The sequence below is a fragment of the Microcaecilia unicolor genome, chromosome 6 (genome assembly GCF_901765095.1).
Source record: "Microcaecilia unicolor chromosome 6, aMicUni1.1, whole genome shotgun sequence".
NCBI lineage: Eukaryota > Metazoa > Chordata > Amphibia > Gymnophiona > Siphonopidae > Microcaecilia > Microcaecilia unicolor.
The window spans coordinates 61,372,864-61,389,334 of record NC_044036.1 but is presented as its reverse complement, the minus strand read 5'-3'; the positions used below and the strand labels follow the sequence as shown (position 1 = coordinate 61,389,334).

The following is a 16,471-nucleotide window of genomic DNA, read 5'->3' as shown; positions in this document are numbered from 1 at the left end:
AAGTGTCCAAAAAAAAGCATGTAGCGCTATTCTATAAACCATGCCTAAAGTTAGACACAATTTGTATAATAGCGCATATGACCGTGGAATGTGCCTACATTTAGGTGCGGGGCCATTTATGCTACTGAAAACCTGATGTAAATACCCGTGCCTATATGTAGGTGAGTTTCCCCGAATACTATAACAACGCACGCAAATTTGAGGAACACCACTGACATGCCTACACTCCTTCAATTACCACACCCCCCTTTCACACATGTGAGAATTTACACACACCTCTTTCTAGAATATGCCTAACAAGAAGCACACATAAATTCCAGTTATTGCCAATTAGTGCTGTTAATTGGTTATCAACCAATTATCATCACTAATTTGGTTCATTAGTCAATTAAGGTGTGCACATAAATTGGACTCGCACCCAATTTAACACGTGCAACTCACCGTGCCTTCTATAGAATCCAGGGGATAATGTTTAAATAAATACATATTGCAAGGAGGCATTGGTAGGGCTGTGCTTGGCATATATGGATTAATAGAGCAGATACTCATCATACTGTTTTTTGTACACAGAGCCTCCTCTCATTCGTTCTGGAATTAAAGACTTGAAGGTCCTGAAGACAACACAGTCTGGGTTTGAAGGTTTCATTAAAGACCGCTTCACCACACTTCCTGAGGTGAAAGACCGTTGCTTTTCTACGATTGTAAACTGCAAGTGGACATACAGCCATTCACGAGGCATAAATTTTGACGCTGCATGGTGCGTACATTCAATATTCTGACTCGTATTCTTCTTACGGAGTCATCTTAAAGGTCTATACATCAAAGCTCAGTATGTATGCTATAAGCAGTTTGACAGGCACAAGAATCATGAGCTAGGCCCTAGCATGTTTGCTAAAACATAGAGTGACCATTATGGAAACTGGATTGGAAGGGGTCCCAGTTATTGAAGCAGAACATAATGCTGGAAAACTGTTAGCTTAGCCTTACCCACCACCATTTAAAAATTCTGTTTTGTGCTGAATACAATAATTGCTTTGACTATCTAGCGTTATTCTAAGTCAGTGCTTCTCAACCCTCAAGGCACATCCAACCAGTCAGGCTTTCAGGCTAGCCATAATGAATATGCATGAGATAGATTTGCATACACTACCTCCTTAGTATGCAAATTTCTCTCATGCATATTCATTGTGGATATCCTGAAAACCCAACAGGCCAGATGTGCCCCAAGGACTGGGTTGAGAACCACTGTATGTAAGTCAAGAACATTTTAACACAATGCATTTATTTACTTAGTTCCATTTACAAATCACATCATCTCATAGGGCCCAATATGTAATACAACCACAATAAAAGCATACAAAACTCAAATTAAAAAATGCACCCAAATTATAAAACATAAGATGATAATGTTATCATCACACTGATTGGCATTTTATTCTAATATATTTAATCTGCATTACTAGAAAGGAAGGTGCAAAATACAAGTCAGTTCCTTTCTCTTTCAGAGCTGCCAGTTACCCAGTTCCAGGAGGGAATTTTAGGCCAGTTCTGAATTTCTGACATCCTTATCCTGATACACTATGAGACATGCAGCACTGATTTCAATGGGTAGAATCAGGGGTTACAAATGGCACATTGCTTTGGGATGTAAGTTCAAAAACAGAACTGGACAAAAAAATCTCCCACCTGGGATGGAGTAACTTGGCAATTCTGCTTTTTAGCCACTGTTCTGGAAAGAGCAATCCCTAATTATATCATGGTAAGAATAATTGTTTTACTTTAAGCTACACTATAATGTCTGGGCTGATTTTCAAAGGGAGTTTTATGTTGGCCACTAGGTGACCAATACATAACTCCTTTACCTGTATACTTTCAAATCTTATATGGATAGTATTGATCAATTTAAATCAATAAATGGCCCCATACAATCCAATGCCAGCAAAGAAAATAAGATCTAAGGTCCAAACTGAATGACATAAAAACCAACATGGTCACTTTTTGGTGCACGCCCGCTTCAGGTATTATGTACAATAATGGTAGTGTCTATGAAATAAGAAATACACATTACATGAAAATAATTTCCTAGAGAGTTCTAAGGGGCGTAGACTTTGGCGGGAGGGGGTCCAGAGCCCGAGGTGAGGGGGCTCATTTTAGCCCCCCCCCCCCGGTGCCACCGACCCCCCCCCGCTGCCACTACCACCAACAACTTTGACCCCCCCCTGTCATTGACCCTCTCGACCCCCCCTCTCCCACCACCAACCCTCCCCCGCCGCCGTCACCTACCTTTGATGGCGGGGGACCCCAACCCCCACCAGCCGAGGTCCTCCTCTTCCGGCACAGGGCTTCGTTATTTCTGTGAGTCTGACGTCCTGCACGTTGTACATGTAGGATGTCAGACTCACAGAAACAGAACAAAGCCTTGCAGATTAGCCAGCAACGTGGCCGCTGGCTGATCTGCAAGGCTTTGTTCTGTTTCTGTGAGTCTGACGTCCTGCAAAGGTAGACGACGGTGGCGGCGGGAGGGGAGGTAGAGAGGGTCATCGGCAGGGGGGTCCAGGGCCAAATCTACGGGGGCCCAGGCCCCCTTGGCCCCACATAGCTACGCCACTGGTTCTAATGATGTGATAAATACATGAGTCACTCTTCATGTCACATTTACATCTGAGAAGCAAAACATTTTGGTTTTAAAAACTTACTTTAGAAATAAAGATGTGTTATTTTGAGGACAAAAAAATTCAGATCTTCCTTGATGTGGCTGCGGAGAAAACAATTACTAGATTTGAAAACTCGTGTTCTTGCCAAGGAAGCCACTTTTTTTTTTTTTTTTTTGGTACCCATGTAAATGTTTGGTCAGCTGGGAGGGGAAAGATCATGTCTTTTTTGATCCCAATTAGAAAATTTTCTTGGCGGTAGGAAATAAAATGTCATTGTATTAGTTACTGTTCTGGGGGCTTTAGTCCTTAAATCAATACTCCTCGAATAATTTAGGTTAGAGAATCTGATCTAGTTAGATTTAGAGGTTTTTTAATTTGTTTACATTTTTTTCTTGAATATAGTACACATGTCCCTCTAGATGTGGGCTAAGATACCTATTTTCTTTAGCAATTTCGATATGTGATATTGCTTTTGATGATTTGGTTATATTATCTTTGTTATAGTGATTTTGTTGTTAAAATCTTGAAATTCTAATAAAAAAAAATAGGAGATACGCATATTCACTCGCAAACATATTACATATAATTATGGCCTGGCTTAGAGGTAGAGTGAATGTGTCTCTAAACATCTGTCAGATTTGTGAACCACTTTGATTATAAAATTTTAAAAGCACTTCATAAACCACCTTTCAACATTAAACATGAGTGGCAATACTTATCTCAGGGATAGACAACTCTGGTCCTTGAGTGCCACAGATAGCTCATTTTTCAGAAATGAATACGTGTGAGATAAATTTGAATGCACTACCTCCCTCCAGTGTGTGCAAATCTATCTCATGCTTTTTATTGTGAATATCCTGAAAACCTGACTTACCTGTGGCACTCAAAGCAGGGCTGGTGTTAAGCAGGGGCCCAGGGCAGAAACTGGGAAGGGGGCCCACCTGCAAGCTATGCCTCCTTCAGCTTCAGGCAGGCTTGGGGCCCCCTGTGACATGGGTAGCAGACTGCCCTGTTTGCTACCCCCTAACGCTGGCCCTGACTCAAGGACCAGAGTTGCCTATCCCTGCGCTTTCTGGAAAAGTTATCAAGATAAGAAAATGCACTACCTATACAGATTAAGGGAGGCCTACGCCATGTGTCAGCATGTGTTTTTGACGTGCGCTGACACCCCCTTTTACCATAGCAGGTAAAAGTATGTCTTTTGTTTCTAGAAAAGAAATGGCTGTGCGGTAAACCAGTTGCTGCGTGGCCATTTCAAGGGGAGCACTTACCAATCACCCACTGAGGTGGCAGTAAGAGCTCCCGCGCTAACCTGGAAGTAACCAGGTAGCACCAATTACAAATAGAAAATATTTTTGTAGCGCCGGAAATGGCATGCACTGGGGGTGGGAACTACCACCGGGCTCCTGCAGTAGCCCGGCGATAGTTCCGGATTGGCATACAGTAAGTCTGTTGCTGTGCGCACCAACCCTTTAGTAAAAGGGTCCCCAAGTTAGATGCTGGTTGAATATTAGTAGCCTAGTGGTTAGTGCAGCTCCTTGTGACTGTGGGCAAGTCACTTAACCCTCCATTGCCCCAGGTACAAAATAAGTACCTGAATATATGTAAACCGCTTTGAATGTAGTTGCAAAAATCTCAGAAAGGCGGTATTATCAAGTCCTATTTCCCTTTTCCCATAGTTTTTTCACCCTTGATCAATATCAATACACAATACACAATAAAGAAAACATTATCAAAGGAAAATATTAGGGGTCAGAGTTTTATTGGTGTACAGAATGGGAAGTAATGTTTACTGGGTGGAGTCTCAGAAAAATGGACCGTAAGGTTGCTTTGTTATTGTTGGGATTATTTTTTGAATCCTTCATTCTCACAAACTTGTCATACACAGAGATATCTGAAAAATGTACATTAGGTTCAAATATAGTGCCTGAGGGACGCTGTGCACCAAGGTAGTCTCAGCGTTTATATGACTTACAAGCCCTGTTTCTGCTCTTACCTATGGGTTAACGTGATTGACATAATCTTTTCCCATCATTATCACTTTCTTTTTTTTTTTTTGAGTAATCTTTTTATTAATAACAAGCAGAGCATATTAATACAAACACTTGACCAACATACGTAAAATTCAAACTATAGCATTAGCTTATTATCAACATCTAGCTACTCATTACAGATTATTCATTTATACAAGTTATACACTCCTTGTGGTCTCATTAAACAGATCTAAACAATCATAAAGTTCTGTTCGCTCTTGCTCGTTAATTTTCTAAGGTACATCCCCCCATTCCCCCCGCCCCCTTCCCCCCCCCCCACCCACTTCCCGTCTAGGACTTGCTTTACGTAACAGAATTACTTGGCCCTGACACAAACCCAGCGCTAAACGTACTGTGGATAGGGCGACTTGGAATGCACTCCAAGCATCTCCTCCAAGTGTTGGTATATTCCTTAGATGTCTTACTTGCCAGGTTCTCTGTTCTTCGAATCTCCTACTCAGCCAACTGGCGCATATGTCCATACCATTGATCGATTGGCGGTGGGCTTTGGCTTGTCCAGTGTTGTAGTATCACCTTTCTGGCCAACAACAAGACCAGCAGAATATATTGACAGCCACTATCAGCTAGACCCTGTTCTTGCAATTCTTTATCTGAACCCATTAACAGAATACCATATGTCCACTCATACGATCCCTGGACCGCCTTTTCTAACATTTCCACCACCCTAGGCCAATATTCTTGGAGGGTGCTACACTCCAAGAACTGATGCACAAGGGATCCCTTAAGGATGTTACACTTATTACACATGTCCGTGTCCCACAGACCCATTGCCTTCCCTTTACTTCTGGTAATATAGGCATTGTGCAGCACTTTATATTGAATCTCGTGTAACCCCACAGGCCAACTCATAGCATCTAAACAGTTCGCATTCCAAAACCTCTCTCTCCCCAAACGTGTACTCCATTCCTCCTGCTGCACTTTGAAAAACCCTAAGGATTTACGTTCCCTACCCTCCCTATACCACAGGGACAGCGAGTTTTGCGTCCCTGGTACAGCCATAAACCAATGGTCCAAAGCCGTAAAAGAAGCACAACTCCCACTCCGGCCTCTCAGGGCCTCCAAATAATGTCTTAACTGTAAAAATGAGTAAAAACATTTTTGAGGAAGTTTCCAAGCCTGCTGACAGTCATAAAAAGTTGGACATCTGCCCTTTCCAGCTTCGATTACTTGTCCAATATATCTGCAGCCCCCCTTTGACCAAAGCGTGAATAGGGACCCTGCTTGACTCGCTTTGAACTCTGGATTGCGTAAAACTTCCACAAACGGTGATGTACCCCTTGCCCCTCCTAGTCTAGTGCGCCACCAGTCCTAGGCCTTTTTCAGCGGCCGCGCCAGGGCGGATATCTTGTGCGTACCCCTACAATGAAACCTATTGAATACTGAGATGTCTGCCCCTTTATCCTCCCAAATCCCCTCAGGTGCAAATTTAAAATGTCCTGTATGAATTTCATGGATCCATCTCATAAGAGCAGCTACATTGTACAGGCGTAAATCTGGCAAACCTACCCCCCCCCCCCCCTTGGCGCGATCCCTAACCAACTTGTTGTAACCTATTCGCGCCCTCTTGGCCCCCCATACAAAAGAGGTAATAATACTCTTATAGAATGATTCATCTTTCTGCAAAACCCACAGTGGTATCATCTGTAACGAGTATAAAATTTTCGGGAGTAACACCATCTTTGTTAACGCTACCCGCCCCAGAAATGATATAGGTAAATCTCTCCATCTACTACACAAAGCCTTAATATTATTTAGTTTGTCCAAAACATTTTTTGTATACATTATATTAACATCCATATGCAGGTGTATCCCCAAATACTTTAATGGCCCTATTATCACTTTCTATAATAAGTTTCCTCCAAAACTGCAGAAACATCTGTTGTGGGGAGGAGAGGGGGAAGACGAGGCACTTGGCATGCACATGTCCAGGCATTCAACCTGAATGCTGATTTCTGAAACATTTCCCAGGATCTCTGGAACCAAGGACTTTAAAAGAAGCACTGCAGTATTTTAAACAAGCTGTGAGAAAGGAAGTGACCTCTCTTGTATCTTGTGCACACACTGCTACCCGCCCTCATCCCATCCTCAGTCAGAGCAGCAATAGAGAACCAAGAAGGGAAAGTGGCCTCATCCTCTCTCACAACACTTTTAGAAGCTCTGTAGGGCTGTCACCATTTAAGTTTAGTGGTGGGGGAGGGGGGGGGAAGAGAGAGGGACAGAGAATGAGGGACCGGCAGAAGCACTGTTCCCTGTAAGCTGAGTGGGAGTCCTCCAGCTGTATTGCTGCCAGTAGGTGGTGGTGCTTTAATATTGTGTTTTCAACTGTAAGGACAGGTAGGTTCCTTCCCTGGAGTCCTGCAGAGCTTGTCTGTCCCTCGCTATTGAAAACATGATAGTGAAAGAGCACCACCCATTGGCAGGACTGTAGGTGGAGGAATCCTGCTCAGCTTAGACAAAACAGTGGGCAGAAGGGAGAAGAATGGGGGAAGAGGAGAAGGGTCATAGGAGTACATGGCGGGGAGAGGGGGAAGCAGAGAAGGACACAGCAAGGGAGAGGAAGGTATAGAAGAGAATAGGGAAAGGAAAAAGAACCAAAAAGGGGGGGGGGGGGGGGGAGGGTGGATTCTGTTACAGTTTTACAATCTGACTGAAATGTTTAGATATTTATCCTCCAATTCAGCAGAATCAAGGTCATAATGAATTATTTATAGCTAGATAGTATACATTTTACATGCAGTTGTTAAATGTGTGTGTTTGTATAGATGCATGTATATATTGTGGTCAGCAGCTAAAGCTTAGCTCCCAAAACAGGAAGTGAATGTTAGACGATATGGGAAATCTCACCTTTACTGAGTCAGAGTTCGATAGTCAGTTCCCCATCTCAAACAGGGAACTACAATAAGGGACTGAACAAACATGGCCACCATGAGGGGTTACATCAGTCATGAGACTATTGGATGAACCTGAGGAGAATGAGGAGGTAGGTAGAGCCAGGTGAGCTCATTAGGGGCCCCTTTTACAAAGTGGCGGTAAGCCCAACGTGGGCTTACCGCTTGCAAAACAGGAAGTAATGCCGGGCTACCACAGTAGCCCAGCGGTATTTCCTACCCCCAGCATGCCTTCATATCTGGCGCTACATAAATGTATTTATTATTGTAGTGCCGGGTAACACAGGAGCTCTTACCACCACCTCAGTGGGTGGCAGAAAGGGCTCCCCCTCGAAATGGCCATGTGGCAAGTGCTTTAATTGCCGCACAGCCATTTCCTGCAGAAAAGAAGGACTACACTTTTACCAACCTGCATAAAAAGGGGGCATGCGCTGGCATTGGCTTGTGTTTTTGATACGCGCTGACGCCAGCACATAACGCCCTTTTTCTGCAGCTTGGTAAAAGGGGCCCTAAGAACTGCTTCATGCAAAAGGAAGTTTTTCCCTGAGAAATAGAGCAGCATTTGGGAGGTTTGATCCCATGGGAGACAGTTTAGAGGCTGCAGCCCAAAGAGGGATTTTTCCCACCTAATAAGGAGAACTTTGCCTGCCCCTAAGGAAGAATGCATGAAGACTGAGAGGCCAAATGACTCCACAGATCTGTAAAGTTTGTTTGCTGTGTTTGTTATGTGAGAAATAAGGAACTAGATTGGCAACACTTTGATATGTTGCCCTGCTGAGGGAAGTACCATAACTAGTCTTTCCTCCTATAGCAAACAGGAGAAAGACTTTGATGGAGAGTGAAGTACTATGCATGAATTTGATTTACAGGAAAATGTGGACTGGATTTTTTTTGGAGTAGAACTGCCTGCATTGCTCTTATTTTCGACTGACCCTTTGAACTATCTGGCAAGTAGCTGAGCTGAAGCCTGGCTGGGATAATGAGTGAGACTGTGCTTAAGGAAGTGAGGCTGCAGAAGTTTCAGGGTGAAATAACTGTTAAGAATATGCATATTTTTGCCTTGTTAACAGGGCTGTAAGGGCTAATCACCCTATTGTCAGTTAAGGGTCCAGGACTACCCATCAGGGGCGTAGACTTCACGGTGGGAGGGGGCCAAAGCCCGAGTTGGAGGGGCACATTTTGGTCTGCCGCTCCCCCTGTCACAGCAAATACCTTGGCTGGCGGGAGTCCCCAACCCCCACTAGCTGAAGCGTTGTCCAGTGCCGGTCACCGGCGCAGCTGCGTTGTCTGCCTTGCTCTGTCTTCTCCTCATGCCCTGCACGCTCCTTTTAGTAAAATTAAGCATGCTCAGTTTCACTAAAAGGAGCGTGCTGGACGTGAGGGAAAGACAGAGCAGGGCAGGCAAAGCGGTGGTGCTGGAGACTGGTGCTGGACAACGCTTCAGTGGCGTGGGTTGTGGACCCCCGGCAGCAAAACCAGGGGCCCAGATGACATTTTTTTTTTGGGGGGGGGGCCAGGCCCCCGTGGCCTCATGCAGTTATGCCCTTCAGATTTAAGCAGAACTTATGAGTGAAAGATAAGCTAATAGGATTAATCAGTAGGAGGTACTCCACTACCAAAGTTTGCCAGAAAAAGATGCACCATCAGTATTCCTCCACAATTTATGCATGTGTGTTTGTGTGTGTTCCATATTTTCTAGGAAAACAGTGTGGGAAAGTGTTCTAGAGAAGTTTGCTGGGCCCTATGACACAGGAGAATACTCTCCATCTGTTCAGAAGACACTCTATGATATTCAGTTGCTATGCCTGAAGAGAGTTCCTGAGGTATGTATTTCTTTATACTGAAGGCATATTTTTATTTATTTGTTGCATTTGTATCCCACATTTTCCCACCTATTTGCAGGCTCAATGTGGCTTACATAGTACCGTTTAAGGCGTTTGCCCAGTCAGTTGTTAACAAATACAAGGTTGTATAGTGATCGAATGAGGTGTATGTGTGGAGGGTCGGAAGGGATGAAGATTGTGTGTTGTCCAGTAAGATATCTGCCCCCAAACTCAGACTGCTCAGAATATCCTGGTGCAAGCTTTCTTTGCACTGAAAATATACTTCTGTACATAAAAGTGATCATTTTCAAAGAAGATAGACGTCTTAAAATGCTTTTAAAAAGTCCATCTGTTAAAAACATCCAAATAGCAAAGGGTATGTTTTGGGCAGGACTAGGGAGGGCCCAAATGTAGGACGCTCAACAGGGATTTTCAAATGAGAAGAAAGGTCCATGTCTTAAAAAGGATGTTTTTATCTAGAACTGTTTCAGTCACTCAACATGTAATTAAACTCTGGAATTCATTGCCAGAGAATGTGGTAAAAGCAGTTAGCTTAGCAGGGTTTACAAAAGGGTTGGATAACTTCCTAAAAGAAAAGTCCATAAGATATTATTAAGATGGACCTAGGGAAAATCCACTACTTATTCTTGGATAAGCAGCATAAAATCTATTTTACTGTTTTGGATCTTGCCAAATACTTGTATTCTGGATTGGCGCAGTTGGAAACATGATACTGGGCTTGCTGGACCTTCGGTCTGTCCCAGTATAGCAACACTTATGTTCTTACCAAAAGTTGCTCTAATTGAGCAGCTGACCATTGGAGGGATTCAGGCATGACCCTTCTATAATCCCCCAGTGGTTGCTGTCCCTCTTCCTCTCCCCTAAAAAGGAAAATCAGACTATGTCAGCTGCAGGTATTATGGCCATTCTGAATAAAACATCCAGCAGGTAAAAGTAGCCTAGTGATTAGGACAGCAAAGTGTAAACCTCCCAGGTTCACAACCTTTTTTTTTTTTTTTTTTTTAAATAATTCTGAGCCTTCTAGAAACAACAAAATACCAGCTATACCTAAATGTATAAGACATTTGCAAGCCTGAAGGCTATTGAAGTGGTGTATATTCCGGTACAGTAGGGTATTTTTCAGGCCCTGGAGGGATCACATTAAAAAAAAAAAAGAGTTATAGTGGGGTTTGAACTTGTGGCCCTTGGTTTACAGTCCACTGCACTAACCACTAGGCTACTGCTATGTTCTGCAAAGACATCTCTGTGTCATATTCCTGAAAATGATGCTAGACAGACATGCATGTCCCTGTTTTTTTTGTTGTTGTTGTTGTTCAAAAGTTGGACATTTCACTTTGGAAAATGGTTATTCATTGTGGACATTTTCAGTGCAAAAAGTCCACCTCACAGCCATAATCGAACAGGAAATGTAGACTTTTTTCCTGTTTGATTATGGCTGTGAGATAGATGGATTTTTTGGACATTTTGAGCAGGACTGGGTTGTTGTTTTTTTTGTACTTAGATGATTTTTTTTGTAAATGTCCACATCTACTATATCTATCTATATTGGAGAAACAGGCCAGATGCTTAAGACAAGATTCAATTTACATAGACATCACATGAACAATACAGCCAGTAGGGCCCCCACCCCGGTGGGACAGCACTTCACAGAACCAGGACACTGTACCAGTGATTTCACAGTGAGAATACTGAAAGGTAACTTTAAAACCATACAAGAACGTAAGACCTTTGAAGTCAGAATGATTGAATATTTTAACACCCAACAGAAAGGACTTAACAAAGATCTGGGGTTCCTAGCCCATTATAAACCATAAAGCTGTATGTCTCTGTTGATCACCCCACCCCTCACCTATCCACACCCATCCTGTTAGAATATCAATGATATGCTTTGATGTCCCCATGCATACCTCCGACCCACCCCGTCAGTCTGTCATAGTAATGCTTGAATGTTTTCACTTATATACACTGTCAGCCAGCACATTTGCTTATTTCCGATCTGACGAAGAAGGGCAACCTTCGAAAGCTAATCAAGAAATGTATTAAGTTATGTCCAATCTTATTTTCTTTTCCATGTTTTATTTTGTTTGATTTCTATTGATAACCACATCTACTATGAAACCACTATCAGCCTTTGGGGAAGGAAAACTAGATTCTAGTTGTATTAATTTAAACCTGATTGGGTTTTCAGATAATTTCCACTTCCAAAATGTATATTTGCAATTACATTTCTCTGTTCTCCATTACACAGCAATTTTCCTCTCTGAATAGCTCTTTATTCCACAAAATGTGTTATTTTTGCTTTAACCTAATTCATAACGCTTACTATTTTGTGAGAATAATGGCAATATAATACAGTGATAGCACACATGCATTTGAGCAGTAGAAGGGCCACTGGATTAGAACCCAGATGAGTCCCACACTATCAAATTGTACCTCCCATATGTTACCTTTGTGCTGCCTCTTAGATCTGCCTTTGTTACAGCCAGTCCTGTATCTAATGAATAAGGGTTTACATGTTTTATTATGCAGAATGTCTAGGGAATTTAGAAAGGTGCACATGGCGAGACTTTACTACTTTACTAAATTTACTACTTAGAAGCTTCATTGCGTGCCTCCTAGTCCTAGTATTTTTGGAAAGAGTCTAGGTGGAGTGCAAAGTTAGGCACATAAATGATAGAATCAGTGCTTTTTTTGTGCCGGTACGCAACGGTACGGCGTACCGGCACCTTTTTCTCCTCCTCCCCTCCCCTCCCATTATTTCCAGCGATTCTCCGCCTCTCTCCTGCCCTCCCATCGACGTGCAGTGATTTTTCCGTCCCTCCCCTGCCCTCACCTCTCCCATTTCCAGCGATTCTTCGTCCCCCAGCGTCCTCCTTCATTGCCTGCCAGCCAGTGTCCGACGCAGAAGCGAACGGTGCAGGCAGCGATTGGCTGGCAGCGTCGTAGCTTCCCTCTGCAAGTCCCGCCTATGCGTAAACAGGAAGTTGTAGGCGGGACTTGCAGAGGGAAGCTACGACGCTGCCAGCCAATCGCTGCCTGCACCGTTCGCTTCTGCGTCCGACGCTGGCTGGCAGGCAGTGAAGGAGGACGAAGAATCGCTGGATATGGGAGAGGTGAGGGCAGGGGAGGGACGGAAAAATCGCTGCACGTCGATGGGAGGGCAGGGGAGAGGCGGAGAATCGCTGGAAATAATGGGAGGGAAGGGCAGGGGAGAGAGAATTGCTGGACATGGGAAGGGCAGGGGAGAGAGAATTGCTGGACATGGGATGGGAGGGAAGGGCAAGGGAGAGAGAATTGCTGGACATGGGAAGGGCAGGGGAGAGAGAATTGCTGGACATGGGAGGGAAGGGCAGGGGAGAGAGAATTGCTGGACATGGGAGGGAAGGGCAAGGGAGAGAGAATTGCTGGACATGGGAAGGGCAGGGGAGAGAGAATTGCAGGACATGGGATGGGATGGGATGGAAGGGCAAGGGATAGAGAATTGCTGGACATGGGAAGGGCAGGGGAGAGAGAATTGCTGGACATGATATGGGAGGGAAGGGCAGGGGAGAGAGAATTGCTGGACATGGGATGGGAGGGAAGGGCAAGAGAGAGAGAATTGCTGGACATGAGATGGGAGGGAAGGGCAAGAGAGAGAGAGAATTGCTGGACATGGGATGGGAGGGAAGGGCAAGGGAGAGAGAATTGCTGGACATGGGAAGGGCAGGGGAGAGAGAATTGCTGGACATGGGAGGGAAGGGCAGGGGAGAGAGAATTGCTGGACATGGGAGGGAAGGGCAAGGGAGAGAGAATTGCAGGACATAGGAAGGGCAGGGGAGAGAGAATTGCAGGACATGGGATGGGATGGGATGGAAGGGCAAGGGATAGAGAATTGCTGGACATGGGAAGGGCAGGGGAGAGAGAATTGCTGGACATGATATGGGAGGGAAGGGCAGGGGAGAGAGAATTGCTGGACATGGGATGGGAGGGAAGGGCAAGAGAGAGAGAATTGCTGGACATGGGATGGGAGGGAAGGGCAAGAGAGAGAGAGAATTGCTGGACATGGGAAGGGCAGGGGAGAGAGAATTGCAGGACATGGGATGGGAGAGAAGGGCAGGGGAGAGAGAATTGCTGGACATGGGATGGGATGGGAGGGAAGGGCAAGGGATAGAGAATTGCTGGACATGGGAAGGGCAGGGGAGAGAGAATTGCTGGACATGGGATGGGAGGGAAGGGCAAGAGAGAGAGAATTGCTGGACATGGGATGGGAGGGAAGGGCAGGGGAGAGAGAATTGCTGGACATGGGAAGGGCAGGGGAGAGAGAATTGCTGGATATGGGATGGGAGGGAAGGGCAAGGGAGAGAGAATTGCTGGACATGGGATGGGAGGGAAGGGCAGGGGAGAGAGAATTGCTGGACATGGGATGGGAGGGAAGGGCAAGGGAGAGAGGATTGCTGGACATGGGAAGGGCAGGGGAGAGAGAATTGCTGGACATGGGATGGGAGGGAAGGGCAGGGGAGAGAGAATTGCTGGACATGGGATGGGAGGGAAGGGCAAGAGAGAGAGAATTGCTGGACATGGGATGGGAGGGAAGGGCAGGGGAGAGAGAATTGCTGGACATGGGAAGGGCAGGGGAGAGAGAATTGCTGGATATGGGATGGGAGGGAAGGGCAAGGGAGAGAGAATTGCTGGACATGGGATGGGAGGGAAGGGCAGGGGAGAGAGAATTGCTGGACATGGGATGGGAGGGAAGGGCAAGGGAGAGAGGATTGCTGGACATGGGAAGGGCAGGGGAGAGAGAATTGCTGGACATGGGATGGGAGGGAAGGGCAAGGGAGAGAGAATTGCTGGACATGGGATGGGAGGGAAGGGCAGGCGAGAGAGAATTGCTGGACATGGGATGGGCAGGGGAGAGAGAATTGCTGGACATGGGATGGGAGGGAAGGGCAGGGGAGAGAGAATTGCTGGACATGGATGAGAGGGGAGAGAGGAGAAATGCTAGAAATGGATGGAGAGGAGAGCAGGAGATAGAGGAGAATTGCTGGACATGGATGGATGGAGGTGTTGGCTAGGAGAGAGGAGAAATGCTGACTTGGATGGAGGGGAGGAGAGAGGAGAAGTGCTGGACATGAATGGAGGGGAGGAAACAAAAAAGAAGATGCACATGGATGGAGATGAGGGAAAGGGAAGAGGAGAAAAACTGCACATGGATGGAGAAAATAGGCAAAAGCTGGATTCATGTTATACCTCCTCCAGTCAATTCCATGGAGGAGGACCCAGCTTTTACTTATGGATGCAGGGCAACAAAAGAAGAAGAAAGGAGGAAAGTAAAGAAATAAATGGAAAGGAAGCCCTGGAAATGGAGTTAAGAGAACAGATAGCAGCAGAATCAGAGACTGGGACCAATATGGATAGAAAAACAAAGTCACCAGACAACAAAGGTAGAAAAAATCATTTTATTTTCATTTTAGTGTTTGGAATTTGTCTTATTTTGCACTGGGTATACTGGAGCTGTAACAGCTTACAGAAATTATTTATAATGAAAAAAAATCAAATTATTTTTTCTCCTATACTAGTATAATATTTTCAATGATGTCTGTTTATATGCGCCATGGCTGGTACAAGGGGTGTGACTAATGTGGGTGTGGCTATAATAGGGGCGGTGCCATATGTGGTGACCCCGCCCACAATGAGTACCGGCACCTTTTTTTCTACAAAAAAAGCACTGGATAGAATACTATAATTTACCTCTGTAAGCGCATTTATACCAGCTCATGGTGCCTAGTTTCTGGCTCCCATTTACAGAATTGCTGTCAGTATGCCTAGAAATGATTCACATTGTGTTCTCCTGGATGAACAGGGGGAATACTGGTATTTTTCGAGGATGGCAAAGGCAGAGGCTACTTAAAACAGCTTCACCATTAGTATAGATTTTGGCCTAGGGCATCACATTTTAAAGACACTGTGCTACTATCTGTGCCTGCCAGCAGCCAGAGCTGTCACAGTACAAAGCAAGGCACAGAGCCAGTGCATGCTAAGTTCTGCAGCTGCCCTGCCCTTCATGTGAGCAGTCGAGATCAGTGTTTCTCAACCCCCTAACTAGTCTGATTTTCAGAATATCCGGAATGAATAAGCACTGTAGATATCTTGAAACCCAGCCTGGTTAGGGGTTACTCCAGGACCGGCCAGAGAATAACAGAGAACCTACTGTATGCAGAAGGAAGAGGGATGCCATGGGGCCTCTGGGCTTGTGTCAGCTCTATGCCCTGTTCTGCTTTTTCTTTTTATTGCTGTTGGGAACACCCACTGAACAGCCCCTCAGGTAAAGGAGGACCCAAGGAAGGCTGGGAACATAATCATAATCACAGCATACTCGCTTAGTCTCATCAAACTGATTCAAAGTAACTTACAATTTGAGAATATCACAGAATATAACACAGACCTTCAAAAACTAAACATAATCTAACAATTTTTGAAATAGAAAAGTATTAAAATTCTTGCAAAATAAACCATAAGTTGGCTTTTATCAAAAGGAGAGGGGAGGATCCAGGCAGGGAGAACCTCTCCTGGGAGCTGAAATTTTAAATGATTATTGTCAAGAATTATTCCCCCAGAGTGAAGGCTGGACTGAAAACTATTCAAAGTTCTCTTGGGGGCAACTTCTCCAAATGGGTTAGTTTTGCACATACGCCAGGAACGAACCTCACTTCTAAGCCAGGTTAGGTGTAGTACAATCTCAGGGGCCGATGCATAAAACTTACCTGGGCAGCAATGTGCAATTTTGACCAGTCCAAGTAGTCAGCGAATAATGCACAAAGGGCTTCTACGAGCCCTTTTCCGTTCGCAGTAGCAGACAATATGAAGCTAAAATACTACTATGAGCTAATCAGTATGTAAATGTGCATTCCAAGGGAAGCACAGCCATTTTTGAGAGAAGCACTGAAAGACCCTCTAACTTTAGTGAGAAAAATTCTACAGGAGGTCTGAGCAGCTGTAGCATGACAGGTGGCTGGATCTCACCTCTGCACTCCCTTCTGTTGGCGATTAGTGTG

General features: G+C 44.8%; 1 protein-coding gene across 2 annotated transcripts in view; it reads left to right on the top strand.

Annotated features, from left to right (window-relative positions):
• LOC115471882 (uricase-like) overlaps positions 1–16,471 on the top strand; it is a 134,325-nt gene that overhangs the window by 95,114 nt on the left and 22,740 nt on the right. For both annotated transcript variants that reach the window (XM_030205787.1, XM_030205788.1), the window contains exons 5-6: positions 571–757; positions 9,296–9,419. In XM_030205787.1, the coding sequence (XP_030061647.1) occupies positions 571–757; positions 9,296–9,419 (311 nt within the window). The remainder of the gene's footprint in view (positions 1–570; positions 758–9,295; positions 9,420–16,471) is intronic.